The sequence below is a fragment of the Botrytis porri genome (assembly GCF_014898465.1).
Source record: "Botrytis porri strain MUCL 3234 chromosome Unknown BPOR_010, whole genome shotgun sequence".
NCBI lineage: Eukaryota > Fungi > Ascomycota > Leotiomycetes > Helotiales > Sclerotiniaceae > Botrytis > Botrytis porri.
This window is the reverse complement of record NW_024066084.1, coordinates 1,635,752-1,650,006: the sequence shown is the minus strand read 5'-3', so window position 1 is coordinate 1,650,006 and position 14,255 is coordinate 1,635,752. Positions and strand designations below refer to the sequence as shown.

General features: G+C 41.9%; 3 protein-coding genes across 3 annotated transcripts; 1 reads left to right on the top strand and 2 right to left on the bottom strand.

The window, feature by feature from the left end:
* Window positions 1-811: 811 nt before the first annotated feature.
* On the top strand, window positions 812-3,334 carry EAF01_007918 (uncharacterized protein). The gene is made up of 4 exons (XM_038916174.1): window positions 812-1,147; window positions 1,203-1,764; window positions 1,816-2,191; window positions 2,243-3,334. The coding sequence occupies exons 1-4, from the start codon at window positions 1,000-1,002 to the stop codon at window positions 2,714-2,716; spliced, it is 1,560 nt and encodes a 519-aa protein (XP_038768645.1). The 5' UTR covers window positions 812-999; the 3' UTR covers window positions 2,717-3,334.
* A 928-nt stretch (window positions 3,335-4,262) lies between these two features.
* Window positions 4,263-6,855, bottom strand: EAF01_007917 (uncharacterized protein; the record flags this gene model as incomplete). Its single annotated transcript, XM_038916173.1, has 5 exons — window positions 4,263-4,546; window positions 4,601-5,155; window positions 5,382-5,437; window positions 5,516-6,154; window positions 6,659-6,855. 5 exons carry the CDS (start codon window positions 6,853-6,855, stop codon window positions 4,263-4,265), a joined length of 1,731 nt encoding a protein of 576 aa, XP_038768644.1.
* A 913-nt stretch (window positions 6,856-7,768) lies between these two features.
* EAF01_007916 (uncharacterized protein) lies at window positions 7,769-9,525 on the bottom strand (the record flags this gene model as incomplete). The annotated part of the gene is made up of 4 exons (XM_038916172.1): window positions 7,769-8,029; window positions 8,080-9,221; window positions 9,277-9,310; window positions 9,361-9,525. The coding sequence occupies 4 exons, from the start codon at window positions 9,523-9,525 to the stop codon at window positions 7,769-7,771; spliced, it is 1,602 nt and encodes a 533-aa protein (XP_038768643.1).
* Window positions 9,526-14,255: the final 4,730 nt, after the last annotated feature.

Here is a 14,255-nt window from a genome sequence, read left to right as displayed (position 1 = left end):
GCTGAAGCTCCTTGACGCTCCATCACATGTAATTTATATCATATGACATGGTATATTGGATGCCGTTGTAACACCCGATCGAATGCGATCACATGTATACCGTGACAGACTATATATAATATAAATCTTTTTTATAATATTATAACTTTCTTTTTGAAATCTAGAATCTATAGTGCTTATAAAGTGATAGGTATATTTTAATTTAAATTAAGTCTGTAGATCACTCGATAAGAATTCTCCTAATTATTTTAATTATAAATCCTCTAGTAGTTATCCTCCGTTGGCCCAGGCCCCACCCAGCTTAGCTACTACGTCCTCGTGACACAAAATAAGCGAAATCTAAAGAACTTTTACAAGGTATTATTTCAACAATATATTTCTAATTACATAAGTTATACTGGGATTTGAAAACTAAAAATTATAAATTATAAATCATTAATACATAAATAATAGATTTAGAAAGTTTCAATTGAAAAAAATGATTATATGTATTAATAAATCATCATACAAAATATAGTAAATCGCTATTTTCTTTGAATGTAATTTAGGCAAGCGGCTATTATTCGCATGTGGAGCCTCGGGTCCTCCTCGTAACTCCTCGCAAGCCTCGTCTGAAACACTCCGCTGCGCATAACACACAAGAATGCTCGTAAAATTAGCCAAGGCAGCGTTCAAGCCATCGTTTCCAATTCGAGCAAAGGTAAAGATCACAAGGGGCGCTCCTCCTTGTGCTCTTCGCCATTCCTCGGGAAAACCCCACCTACCGGTACGTATGAACGGAACTTGATGATTGCGACAAGGTCTAAAATTCATCCGATTCCTCAAATATGATAAGTATAATTGAAAACAACGCCTGGTTTCAGACTTGGTTATATAAGTCTTCTTTCCCTCAGTTCTGAGTGTTACTCATTCATTTATTTATTCGTTTATTCATCATTTCTCATTTCTATATACGTGCGCGAGTCCATTGATATATACATATCACAAAATTCCAGCATCATGTTGGAAAATCTATCAGTAAAATCTCTCATTGTACCATTTGTTGTGATTTTTGTCCTGTTCAAAGTTACACAATCTGTTCAGAGAGAGCTCAAGATTAGATCACTGGGTGGTCATACGAGAAGAGTGAAGACATGGATTCCATTCGGTACAGATACAGATTTCCATCTACCTCCGCGAAGAAGCTTGCTAATGATCTTCAGATCTCGACCTAATTGTGCGTTCCGTCAAATATGGTATGCAAGATAAGGAAGTCGAAGCATGGATGGAGTTTTTCTCCGGTTACAAAGACCTACGTTATACAGTAGAGGCAAATCTAGGAGGACAACGTACGCTTTTCACCGCGGAACCAGAAAATATCAAAGCTATACTCGCGACTCAATTCGGAGATTATGGCAAAGGGGAACCCTTTCATGTAGATTGGAAAGACTTCCTTGGTGACAGTATCTTCACGACAGATCTTGACCAATGGCATGATTCTCGTCAGTTGATACGTCCACAATTTATCAAGGATCGAGTCAGTGATTTGGATACTTTCGAGAGACATGTTCAGATTTTAATCCGGAAAATCAAAGAAGAAGGTAGAAAATGGGACGGCACTCAGGGTCGGGAGCTTGATGTTAGTGATCTGTTCTTCAGATATACTCTAGATGCTGCGACGGACTTTTTGCTAGGACGCAGTGTGGACAGTCTAGAGAAACCAGGAGCATTTGCAGATGCTTTCGCTGAGGTTCAGCGGGTACAGTGTGTCATCGCGAGAGCTGGGTATGTATTCCTTCCTTCATTGTTTAAAACGATTGCTAATATTGTGAACAGACCTCTAAATGGTTTAGTTCCAAGAAAATCATTCTACCAAGGTCTTAAGGTTATAAACGAATTTGTTACCCCCTTCATTGAAGATACGCTTCGACTTTCTCCCGAGGAACTAGCAACCAAAACGAAAACAGAGGAAGGGTATACATTTCTCCATGCATTAGCGGGCTACACCCGTGATAGAAATATACTCCGAGATCAACTCGTAGCAGTCTTACTTGCCGGTCGCGATACAACAGCTTGCACTCTCTCATGGACATTCTACGAACTGGCTCGTCATCCTGAAGTATTTAGGAAATTACGCGAGGAAGTCATCTCGAAAGTTGGTCTAGAGACACCTCCAACTTATCAACATTTGAAAGATATGAAATATCTACAAGTACGTCCTTCATTATTCATTATAGCATAAATCCCTTACTTACAGATGTAGAATGTTATGCAAGAAACCCTTCGTCTTTACCCCGTCGTTCCCTTCAATATCCGCCTAGCCCTCAAAGATACTACACTACCCGTCGGTGGCGGACCAGATGGCCTCTCTCCTATTGGAATTCTCAAGGACACTCCAATCGGCTACTCCACTCTCATTATGCAACGCCGCGAAGATCTTACTCCAGACGTCATGAGCTTCAATCCCGACCGATGGCTCACATGGCAGCCTAAACCTTGGCAATACATTCCATTCAACGGCGGTCCCCGAATCTGTATTGGTCAACAGTTTGCACTCACGGAAATGGGTTATACGATCGTTAGACTTTTGCAAAATTTTGATGGACTCGAGGAATTTATGCATGAAATTGATGGAGGAAATCCTCGATTGAAATGTGATATTGTTTTACAGCCTGGACAGGGTGTACACGTGGGATTTTTGGATGGGCAAAGTGGATCTGTGAAAGAGAAGATCTAGAATGATGATACGGCGTTGATTGCTTTCTTGGTTGCTCAAAAAATAAACAAACGAAATGAACGTTAACGATTGATGAAAGTGTTTTTCTCAGCTCAGTTCATGATGTAAATATAAGAAATGGGGTTCTTGCATCCATTTTTACAATGATCTGAATACCATATTATTTGAGTATCAAGAAAATAGAATGCACATAACGAATGAATAGTGAGCCAAGTGACTCGTCACAATCACTCTATCATATACGATATTCGAGATCTTAATCATTCCATCGCATACAAACATTCAACAGTCTCGATTCTTTATCATCCCAATCATAGTGCTGATATATTTATCATGTCCGACTGGGCGAATCTACAGCGCTGTATAAGTCTATTCTTTCTAATTTTAACAATCCAGGCCTTTAATTATGATATTGAAACTTATGCGAAATGAGTATCAAAGAACAAGACGATAGAGGAAGGAGAGGTCAAATCACTGGCTTTGAAGCGATGAGAAATAAGAGTATAAATATCGGGTTCAGGTGACTGGCTATCTTTGGATTTCGATATACAAACGATACAACTGTACAGCTCAGCAACAAGGCGGTAAAGATTGTTGAGATGAATTGATCTGGTGAGGTTGTCGGGATGATGTCGTCTTGTGTGGTGAGGTAGAATGAGATGGGATGGGATGGGATGAGATGGGATCGTATATGTACTGAACAGTAAGCGGGTCTTGATGACAATGCTGTGGAATTCGGCGATGATTAATTATTGTGTCAACGAATCAATGCTGACGAGGGATATTGTTGTTGTTAGTATTTGTATTCACATGTTTCATGTACTACTATACTACCCAGAGAGTTTTGATCGTGTATTGTCTCGTCGTGGAAGATTGAGAGGATAGGCGGTGGTATGTGGTGGGTTGGAGTGGTTGATACATAGATTTGTAGAATGAATACTGAACCTGGGTAGAAATGGGAAAGTAGATCAAGATGTGCTTGGGGGTGGAGTATAGGGATGGGGTTGGGAATCAGAGGGTGGGAGATGTGAGATACGTGAGATACGTGAGATGTCGTTTGAAATGGAAGTTGTAAGTGTGCCCATTCTTTTGATTTTGATAGCATGTCTGATTAATTGATTGATTGATTGACTTGCGTAGCTAATCGTAGTACTAGCCAGATCTGGCAAGGGAAATGTACAAGAGAAATTTATACAATTCGGACTACTTCTTCCTGACTGTGAAATTTGCGGATTTCAACGATTATGCTGAGTTTGGTGAAATACTAGACCTTTTCTCTTCTTTGGAGGGCGGGGGGACTAGCAACGCTATGTGAACAAGGGAATTTGAAACGCAATGTGTGTGTATGCCACATTTCCGGGTGAATGTTCATTGTCATACTGAAGTTTCTGTCATTTGTTCGCAACATGCTGTCAACACCGATCAAGTATCACATAAAATCTCAAAACTTCCATCAGTATTACCTCCATCCATTGATCATCACCATCGTCATTGTACCTTTCGCGTCACTTATAGTTAAGGTATGAACATCTCAGTAGTATGGCATTCATACATCGAGTGTATCCGCCCAACTATTGATATATCTGCATTGTCGAAACAGTTTTTCTCCCTCAATCAACCTCTTCCTTTCCGCTTCCTTCGCCGAACTCATCAGACTAAACTCCTCTGCGCTAGACAGAACTTGTTGCCATGTCCCAATACTCTCATTTTCCAGATTCCGCTTTGTACTGCCATGGCCATTTTCGTCGGTCAAGCCAACAGAGCCACTCCCATGATGACCTCCAATGACTTGAACCTTAAAGCTCTCGAGTCTTGTGTTTTCTATCTCGACTTTATCGAACGATTCCGGTCATTCATCAAATTGTTTCTGTGATAAAGATATACTAATCGGATTCCCAGTATACGCAAAATTGACAAGACTTCTCGCCATCGTCTCCGACATCTCATTATCTTCTTCAGTCAGTTGACCTTCTGGAAATACACCGTTGAATAGATAGTCGTTGTCGGACCCGTGAGATACTTTGACACAAGGCATTCCAGCCCCTTTCCATAGCGGAGTCAAAGCACTCTGATTTAGGTCATAGAGTCTTACTCCCGTGGATGTAGGATTGAGCGTTTGTTGTGTCCATTCTATCATGTGGTACCCGAAATCGATGGAGGAACAGGTAAACAATAATCTCTCAAGATGCGGGAAACGCGAAAATAGTGAAACTGAAATATCAGGATCCTCGGCGAATTTCTGTGATATGTAATTGGTTAATTCTTCTTCGAAGTCTGGGGCTGGGTATAGATCGAATAGTTCTGCGTATTGTTCTGTAGTCATGGCATGTACGAGTGATTTGATGGAGGTTATCATGTCTTCCTCGGTTTGAATGAGATGTCCAGGATCGACATTCATGGCACCGTCATCTTGAGTCCATCCAAATATCTTATTGATGCCTAGATGGAGTTATTAGAACACTTGCTGTCTCGTAATTGTCGACATAGATTATATATAACCTGATTTTTACAAAACTACCCTAGCTCATCAAAGTTGAGTACCGATCTGGTAAAAAATCATCATCAACCGAAGGAATAAAGGTAAAAACACCAGAGGGTGGATGATTCGACACGGGCTACTCCATTGCAGAATCAATAAGATCTTGCATCGGGACATACCGCAAACATGAAAGAATCTCCGAATCCACAAGTCCTCCACAACCCACTTGATCCGCCACAATTCTAGTATGATGTTCAGTCGCATCACCGGTCATATCGAGAGAAGCACCAGGTGGTCCAGAAGACATTACCCATGCTTACTGAAAAGGTATATCTTTCATGCCACCATACGCCATTATCTGAAGGGAGGTCATGGTACCACCAGCACTCAAGCCATAGGCAGTAATACGATTTGGATCGCCACCGAATTCTCGGATATGCTCTCTAACCCATTCGAACGACGCACGTTGATCCCGCAGACCAAGATTGAGAGACTCCTCATCTTTTAATGAAGGTAGGTGTGGAAATCCGAAGATACTGAGACGGGAATTTAGTGCTACGAAGATTATGGGATTGCCGTCGGTGACGGATAGTGAGATGAGTTTGTCGGGGGAGATGTGGTCATCATGACTGGAACCTTTGATGGCGCCTCCTTCGGCGTTGTATACAACGAGTGGGAGATTGCTTTTTGGGTTCAGATGCGATACGCTTGGTCGAGCAATGTGGAAGTGTGGACAATCTTCGCTGACTTCTTCAACTGTAGAGAAAAAAGATGGCATAGGATCTCTGATTTGAGGACATGCTGGAACGGGTAAAGAAGCATCTATGATGGTACCAGGAGGGGGTATAAATGGTTTTGGAGGTGCGAAACGGTTAGGTCCGGATGTATCAGCAGCGTATTTAACATTGTGGAAGTGTTCAACTTTGTTTGAGAGGATTCCGCGGTAGGTGACTTGAGATCTTAAGAAAAATGACTTCGGGGGTGGATGGAGATTTTGTCGCCGAGGTAATGGAAAGGAAGCCTAAGGTCAGAGACGCAGCGATGCGCCAGGAAAGCTGCGATGGTCGATATATGATGCTATGAAGAGGGAAACAATAGCAATTTCGAAAGATTGAGTTCGGTCAAGTGAAATGTGATATAAATGTGTGTATAGAGTCCTCGGTAACGTGCAACTGTTGCAATCTGACATCTAATTAACAGTTTACCAACTTGTCCAATATACCCACTTTCCTGCATTTGACTTCATTATCGCTCCCCTAATGTACTTTGAGTCTCGAATTTATGAATTTGAATGATAACAACATATCGTAGAAACCCGCCTCACACTCTCCAGCCAATCTTTCTTCCACCTTCGAGATGTATCTAAGGACCTTTTCAAGCACAGGTATCAATTACATGCAAAGTATGCAACGTGTTCAACGTCACCAAGGTGTTTCGTCAAAGTGATATAATCTCGTAATCACCCAAGCTTTCCTTGAACATTTCGACCCAGAGCACCAGTAATCATACCGGATGGGTAGATACCGAGGATGGAAATCTCGTCGTCATTGCACAGTTTAGTTACCATTGAAGAGTTGCACGTACTGCTAACAATATTCATAGTACCGTGAGATTCAACCTTGACAACCTCAAAGATTCTAATCGTAGTCAAGTGAGCCATCATGCAATGAATTTTTCCTCCCGACTTACTTCAAGTGCACGAGCGAAAGCGAAAGTAAAGTCAAGGCTTTCAAATCTTTTTTTGAATCCAACTCTGACCACACATACGAGGTGGGAGAGTAGACCGGTAAGATTCAATGCAAACACCTCAAATCTTCCAATACCACACAGTATAAAGATCTCTCTGATTCCCCCTTCCTTCCACATGATCAAACATTCCAAATCAAGGTTCCTAACGCCTTCATGGTATTTCCACCAAGTCAAACCCTACCAACCCAACCCAAACCCAGTCCTAAAATTCAAGGAAGCAGAATCAAGAATAAGAACGGGGCCAGGAAAGACAGGGAAATTGGGATAACGCTCCAAGTTGACGCCATACTTGACAGCAAGATTCAAAAACTTATCATGATCGATTTTCTCGGTCGCCGCTGGACAGTGTTTTTGTTGTCGTGCGTAATATCGAGCCTTGATTCGTGCTAGATATACATTGCTATTCGCGTGTATTTTCAAGACTTCGGGAGGTTAATAAATCGAGACAGAACAGCTTTACGCGGCTTTCCGCTCCTCGACCTTTGGTTCAAAAATCCGCACGCACCCCCGATTCTCTTCTATCTCTTCGAAAAAAGAGCGGAATCAATTGAGAGATAGACTAATATATAGGAAAATGAAGAATGAGGTAGAAATTACAGAGTCACTCTGAACAAGGGTCACAGTTTTAACATATAGGCCGAACTTCATGTTCAGGATCATCCTGGTTCGAGAAAGACTTGAGATACTGTACAACACACTAGTTCTTCTTGGGAAATTTTATGGCTCTAAAACTTGGTTTGAAAATCATCCTCTTATCTCGCAACAGATTGTCTAACCCGATTTTATATCAACGCCTCGCAACTATGCAATCAAAATGCACCCCTTTATTCAATGCCAAAACTGTTTCTAACAGCCACTCCGAATCTTTCAATAGCCTCTGTCATCTTTTCCTCCGATGCAGCAGCGAATGTGGCGCGGAAAAACATATCTATTGGTACAAAGCCATCTTTCTCAGCAGTGAACCAACTACCTGGACAAATGAGAACTCCTTGGTCAATGCCCGAGAGGAAAATTTCTTGCTCAATATCTCCAATAGACTTGGTTTTGGCAGCTGGATGTTTATGCCAATCTACCGAGAGCCAGAGCTGAAATCTGTTAGTCAATTCCTATTGATGTTGATTCATGAACCACTTACGAACATGCCGGCAGATGGTGGGTTCCAGCTTACGATATCCTTGGGCAAGTATTTTTCACATGCGGCAAGAATAACATCTCGGCGCTTAGTGTATTCCAATCGAAGGTTGATTAGCCATTGAAGATAACCACCATGTCCCCAGCCTTCATCAAGAATTTTGTAAAGAACCATTTGGGAGATTCCACTTGGGTTTTGGTTGGAGTTCTCATTAGATCTAATAAATCTCTCGACGATTTGTTCGGAAGCAGTAATCCATCCTACTCTAGTACCAGGTGCGATTACTTTGGAGAAAGAATCCATGCGCATTACTCTTCCATCAGTATCCATGCTTAGATAGGTTGGAATGAGAGATTTCAAAAATTCATCATTGTTAGCTGGTGGTGGGACATCAGGAGCATCTGGTCCTGTGTATGGTTGCATTTGGAGGAAATAGTAGGGTTCATCTTCTATGATGTATAAATCGTGCTTTTGAGCAGCCTTGTAGATAGCATGCCGCCTCTCGGTACCTTGTGTTGCACCGGTAGGATTTTGCCCGGAAGGTACAGTGTAGAGAACAAATGGCTTTCTAGCCCCTCTTGCCTGTGCATCCCAGTTGCTCAAAATTTCATCCAAAGGTTCTGGTAAAAGACCTTCAGCGTCCATTTTGACACCCAAGAATTTTACACCAAGAGGAGCGGCAGTCTCGACAGCAGAAGCAAACGTATATTCTTCAGATAACACAAAGTCGCCTCTTTCACAGAAGATGCGAAATGTTTGCTCCAAAGCTGAGGTACTTCCTACAGTAAGAGAGCAGCCCCAGTCTGCATAAGGTGGGTTGCAAACGATTTCGGTATGTTCTGTTACCCATCGAAGCATCTGGGCAGATCCTGAACCTTGTCCATAGTTGAGTGCGATAGAGAGATCGTATGCTCCCTTGCCCTCAGACACGTCATATTTCCCAGCAGTCAAGATGGTTCCCGATTCTTTTGTTTGTGCTTCCGAGAAGTGAGGTACTGTAGGGACCTTGATGGATAGTTCTTCGATTGGGAAATAGTCGGGACATGGTAAACCTCCACCAAGAGATATCATTCCAGGGCCCAAGTATTTAGCAGCGCTCTTCAAGTTTGATGGTTTTCTTGATCTACTCTCGAGGGAGATACGATCTGCGAGTAATTAGTCAAAGTGCATGTACATATACAAATTGCAAGGGGGACTTACGATCAAATCTTTTGGCCTTTGGTTTCCATGTTGACTGTGACTCATTAGGAAATGACCAATATCTCTGGGGTAGAATATACCCACCGGACTTTTGAAATGATCACTAGTAGTAAATGCTGCGACGCCTGCAACAAATTTCCCAGCCTTTGCCCTTCTTGCAGAAACTCCATTGACAGTCAATGGATCAGGGAGGACAATCGATTCAGTATCGACTACACCCTCAATATCAATTGCAGTTGGAGGAGCCATCTTCTCTTATTGGACTTGATCTGAGTTGTGAAAGTATGGAGGAAAGTAAATGGCAAGGAAAGATATGATGAAGAGGTAAAGACTGGAAGAATCTTTGAGGAGAGACAGAGAAATACGGTGAGTTTATACTTGATGCGACTTCCCGTTGTTGAGTATGTAGTTTGCAAGGGTTGAGACAGTTGTTCAACTGGTGTCAAAACGAAGGGCGTAACTCTCCTTTGTAATCCTATGGAGGAAAATAACTTACAAGAAAAGGATGTGGAGACGGAGGACGGGAGACGGGAAAGTTGAGACGTAAATGAAGTAAGAAAGATAACCATGTGACTCCCATCCGCATTATATGTATCATGTATGAGTTAGCTGAAGATCATGAAATTATCATGTAATCATGAATTCATCAAGTAATGGTTCCACCTTGAAAGGAGTCAGAGAGTCAGAGAGTCAGAGAGTTCGGAGAGGCAGAGAGGCAGAGAGGTAGAGAGGGTTTTACTCGAGTAGAGGGGAAATGTTTAGATTGCCGGTATCGCTGACATTTGAGGAAGGTTTAAAAGACCCTTATCGCGATAGAAGCCGTAGATAAGCGATACGACCTTCCCCTTATTAGATTAGCTCCCGCGGGTCCATTCCATTGTGGCATATCACTGATCACTGGAGTGAAATACTCGAGTAACCTCAGGAAAGATGGGAGGCTCGGAAGGGTATTGATTGGTATTGATTGGTATTGACTGGTATTGATTGATATTGATCGGTATTGTGCACGATTTACGAAGACAGTGCATGTATAGGCTGGAGAAGATTGACCAATGATGAATCCTTGGCTTTACGGCTGCTGATTGATTCGTCGACCGACTGCCTGGTAAAGGGGGGAAGGAAGGAAAGAAGGGAGGAAGTATAAAACAGTCTTGGTGGAATCAGTACCTAATAATTTCATGTAACCAAATACTGGGGTCAGACAGCGTTGGGGAAGATTGGCGCATCAAGCAGTGTATCCAGATATCTATCCAGACATCTATTCATCAACCATAGAGAACCTCAGCAAAAATGGATATAGATAGAAACACAGCACCTTGACCATATCCAATAGAACATTAAGGACCGCTAATTTGATTATGCTGTAGAAACTTTGATGCGCCCTCTTAGGAGCATCGTCATTGCCCTTGCATGTGGCTACAAGTAGTAAAATATTCCTGAGATATGTATGTAGTTTTTCTCTTTCAACAGGCGAGACTCGAGCACAGAATAATAAATAGTAACGAGGCAAAAAGTCCAGCAAGATCACTTAGAGTAATAAGTGTAATCTACTGACAGACTGACGACTTACGCAAAACATGCAAAAAGAAGCGATTGGCAGGGGATTGAGCCCAACGCGGGGGTCGAACCCGCAACCTTGTGATTGACCTAGAACATCTTTCAATGGATAAGAGTCACACGCTCTACCGATTGAGCTAGCCGGGCAGGCTGTTTGCTCCATTTGTTGAGAGTTCGGATTGAGTCTAACAATATATTCGCTTGACATAAAAAAACTTTTCGTGCGTCAATAGAATTACTCGCTCTCCGTAAGCTAGCCTTTCTAATTGACAATTTCGTAGCTTAATATCTTCTAATAAGTTCTGGTAAGAATGGAGAATATCGTCAAATAAACACTTAACACGCCTCCTATCCATTTATCAGAATATTCATATATATATATATATATATATTGATTTTCAGATTCTATTGGATCATTTCAAATCACACATCGAAATCAACAAAAACTCCGGTCACCATTTTCGCTACATGCGGGGTGTTGTTATGCACGGGCGGCGGGGAGTTTTGAGATATCTTCCTCAAACATTATTGCTCTTTAAGATTCATGACTGCAACGTTTTGATTCTTTTCATTGCATTAATGTTTCATTGCATTAATGCTCGCACTATTGTGTGTGAATGGCTGAATGGACTGAATATAAGCCTTCAGGAGTAATGATCTTCTAGTGCTCATAGTCTTTTATGACTCAAAGAGTGTTGACAGCTACAATAGAAGAGGTCAATCATGAAGTTTAAGTTGGACAATATGTACTTCAAAATGGTGCCTTTCACTTCTGTCTATCATATAGTCTAGATCACTAGATACAATCTCATCGGCCTCTCCGGTGCTTATCGATGCAACCTCAACGGTAAATCCGCGCCTGGAACCAGTTATTGCTATTTTCGCGTGTTTTATGCCTTTTTCTTTGTATTGTTTTTTGAATCACTATGATGAAACTGATTTTCACTCAACATGCCTTCAGGGTTAGTGGTTCCACACGTGTATTTCAACTCAGCTAGGTGTGGCACACAGGAACATTCCATTTTAAGGTTCTTTACCCATGTAAATGCTCCATCACCGAGGCAAACGTTTCCTTTTATGTTCGAGGATGGGAAAACGGTTCTGGGAAAGTTAATGGGCTGAGTATATAGACCACTGCCGATAATACTGGCTCCAGACTAGCTCCTCCGAAGGTATAATTTTTGGGTCAGTGACCACGAATGCACTAGGGGGATCTATCTTCACGATTGAAGAATTCCACTTTTTTGACAGTGTCAGCATCAGACTTCAGCTCTCTGAGTATCCTTCTTCGAAGTCTCGTATCCTGATATGTATCTTTGGGCCGAGTCTAGAGAGACAAACTTATCCAAATCCGAAGTCGGACAACAAAAGTATATCTTCATTTCTTCTCATTTCGGCGATCTAGATCGCTGCGTTAGCTGCTATGAGGCTTCGGTGGTACTGTAGCTTGCTTTCAAAGAATTGTCGAATGGAAATCACTCATATGTAATCATGGAATCCAGGATTATAAGTAGGGCGCCAGCTTTATCTGTTATATAAAGTTCGGCAGGCACCTCGTTCTTCTTCTTTTTTGCTTCCACGGAAAGTGAACGCACAAACAGCTCTGCCATTATACACTTATAAAATATCATGTTGTCTCTATCTCAGAATTGGCGCTCTTGTATAGAAGCACTTGCTCTCACATTTTCCGTCATCAGCGCCTCTCCTGTACCTTATCAGACTTCCAGTGTCTTGAGCGTTATTTCAGCATAAAATGGAGACATAACTATTACCGCAAGCACTCAAGTAAATGCATGATCCCTCATCGCCACTTTTCATTGCTAATTCATCTTGCAGGTCATCACTTACGTCGCCACCACGACTTCGACTAGTGGTACTTTAACCTGTACTAAAACTGGAACCTACAGTATTGGAACGAGCACAACGGTTGTTTCGAAACCCACAAACATTCCATGGACGGCACAGGAAGCAATCTACGAGTATTGTCCATTTTCCGTATTTACTCTTTTTGGCTGCGCTACATGTCCACGCCTCATGACCGTCGAGAAGTGCTATCTTGATTATTGTGAAGTCAGTGTCGAATTACGATTTTCTTTCTTTGGGTTGAAGCTAATCCTACTGCGGTTGGACCCGTGCTAATGCCGATTTGATTGCAACATTGACGTATCCATCACAAACATCGATTTGGTGGAAGGGGAATGCTATCCAATGGGATTCTTGTGGACAAATGGTGATGGACCTGGTCTGGTCTCTTTGCTTTCTCGGTTACCGCCCCTGATGGAACTACTATCTTGGATGGTAATACAGCTGCTAGTACTTTTGTGGTACAATTTTCATTTGGTGGTACTTCAGCACCTGAATATCCTGCTTGGGGTACTGAGAATTAAATATTTGCGAAATACATGCTTAATGAGAGCTTCTTTTTATGATGTAGAATGATAGGATGGAGAGCAATGGCTGATGAGAACTGTTCTACACGTCGGGGATAATTGAGACAGGAACTCATGAACTTTGAAGACTAAATCTATACTTGTTAATTTCATACTTGTATTGACAACATATGAGCATTTTGACTTTCCTCGAAATGAAAATACTACTATTTGATAATTATATTTACAGTATTTTACTCCCTTCAGACCTGATTGACCACATGAATTGGTTGGCTTGAGGTTGGCTTGATCGATAGACCTTGCCACTAGCTTTGTGCACAGACCACTAGTTGACAGACATGCTTCCTTCCATTTCATCATTGATATCCAAACATTGAAATGACAGATTTTAATCGACTTTCACCAATTTCATCAATTCATAATGTCCAAGATTTCTTTCATCGTTTACTTTCAATCATTCTCTGCATACTTGCACTGATGTGCCGATAATTGATCATCTCGAGACGTGGCATCATGCACATGGGCGTACTTGGCTCTTCGGTGTTGATATCGACATTCGAGATGACAACAATCAATACATCGGATCTATGTGTGGCAAAATGAGATGAGACGATATCATCTGGACTATCAAGCTGTCGTTATAAATTTGGACGATACTTTTGAGTCCATTTTGCCATCATGCTTCTCTCTGTCCGTTGGGCTGTCGGTCATACTACTGGAGCGGTCACCCAAGAGACAACCATACAACGACTACAATCGGGTTCTTCCCATGTACCCTGAGCTACTGACATTCGGACTCGATACAAGCTAGTAAGAGATCAATCAACGAGGAAGGTGCACAACTATTCTACTAAGCTCTCGAAAGCTACTTCTTCGTCATGATCTATCTGTTCAGTTGTTCCTGTATGATGGCGATATCCCCACATTCAAGCACCGTTGTGGGTCCCTGGCCATATCATACCCACACGACATCGGATTACCAAAAGAGAGTGAGACCGCTGAATTGAACTGGAAGCATATCGAGATCATATT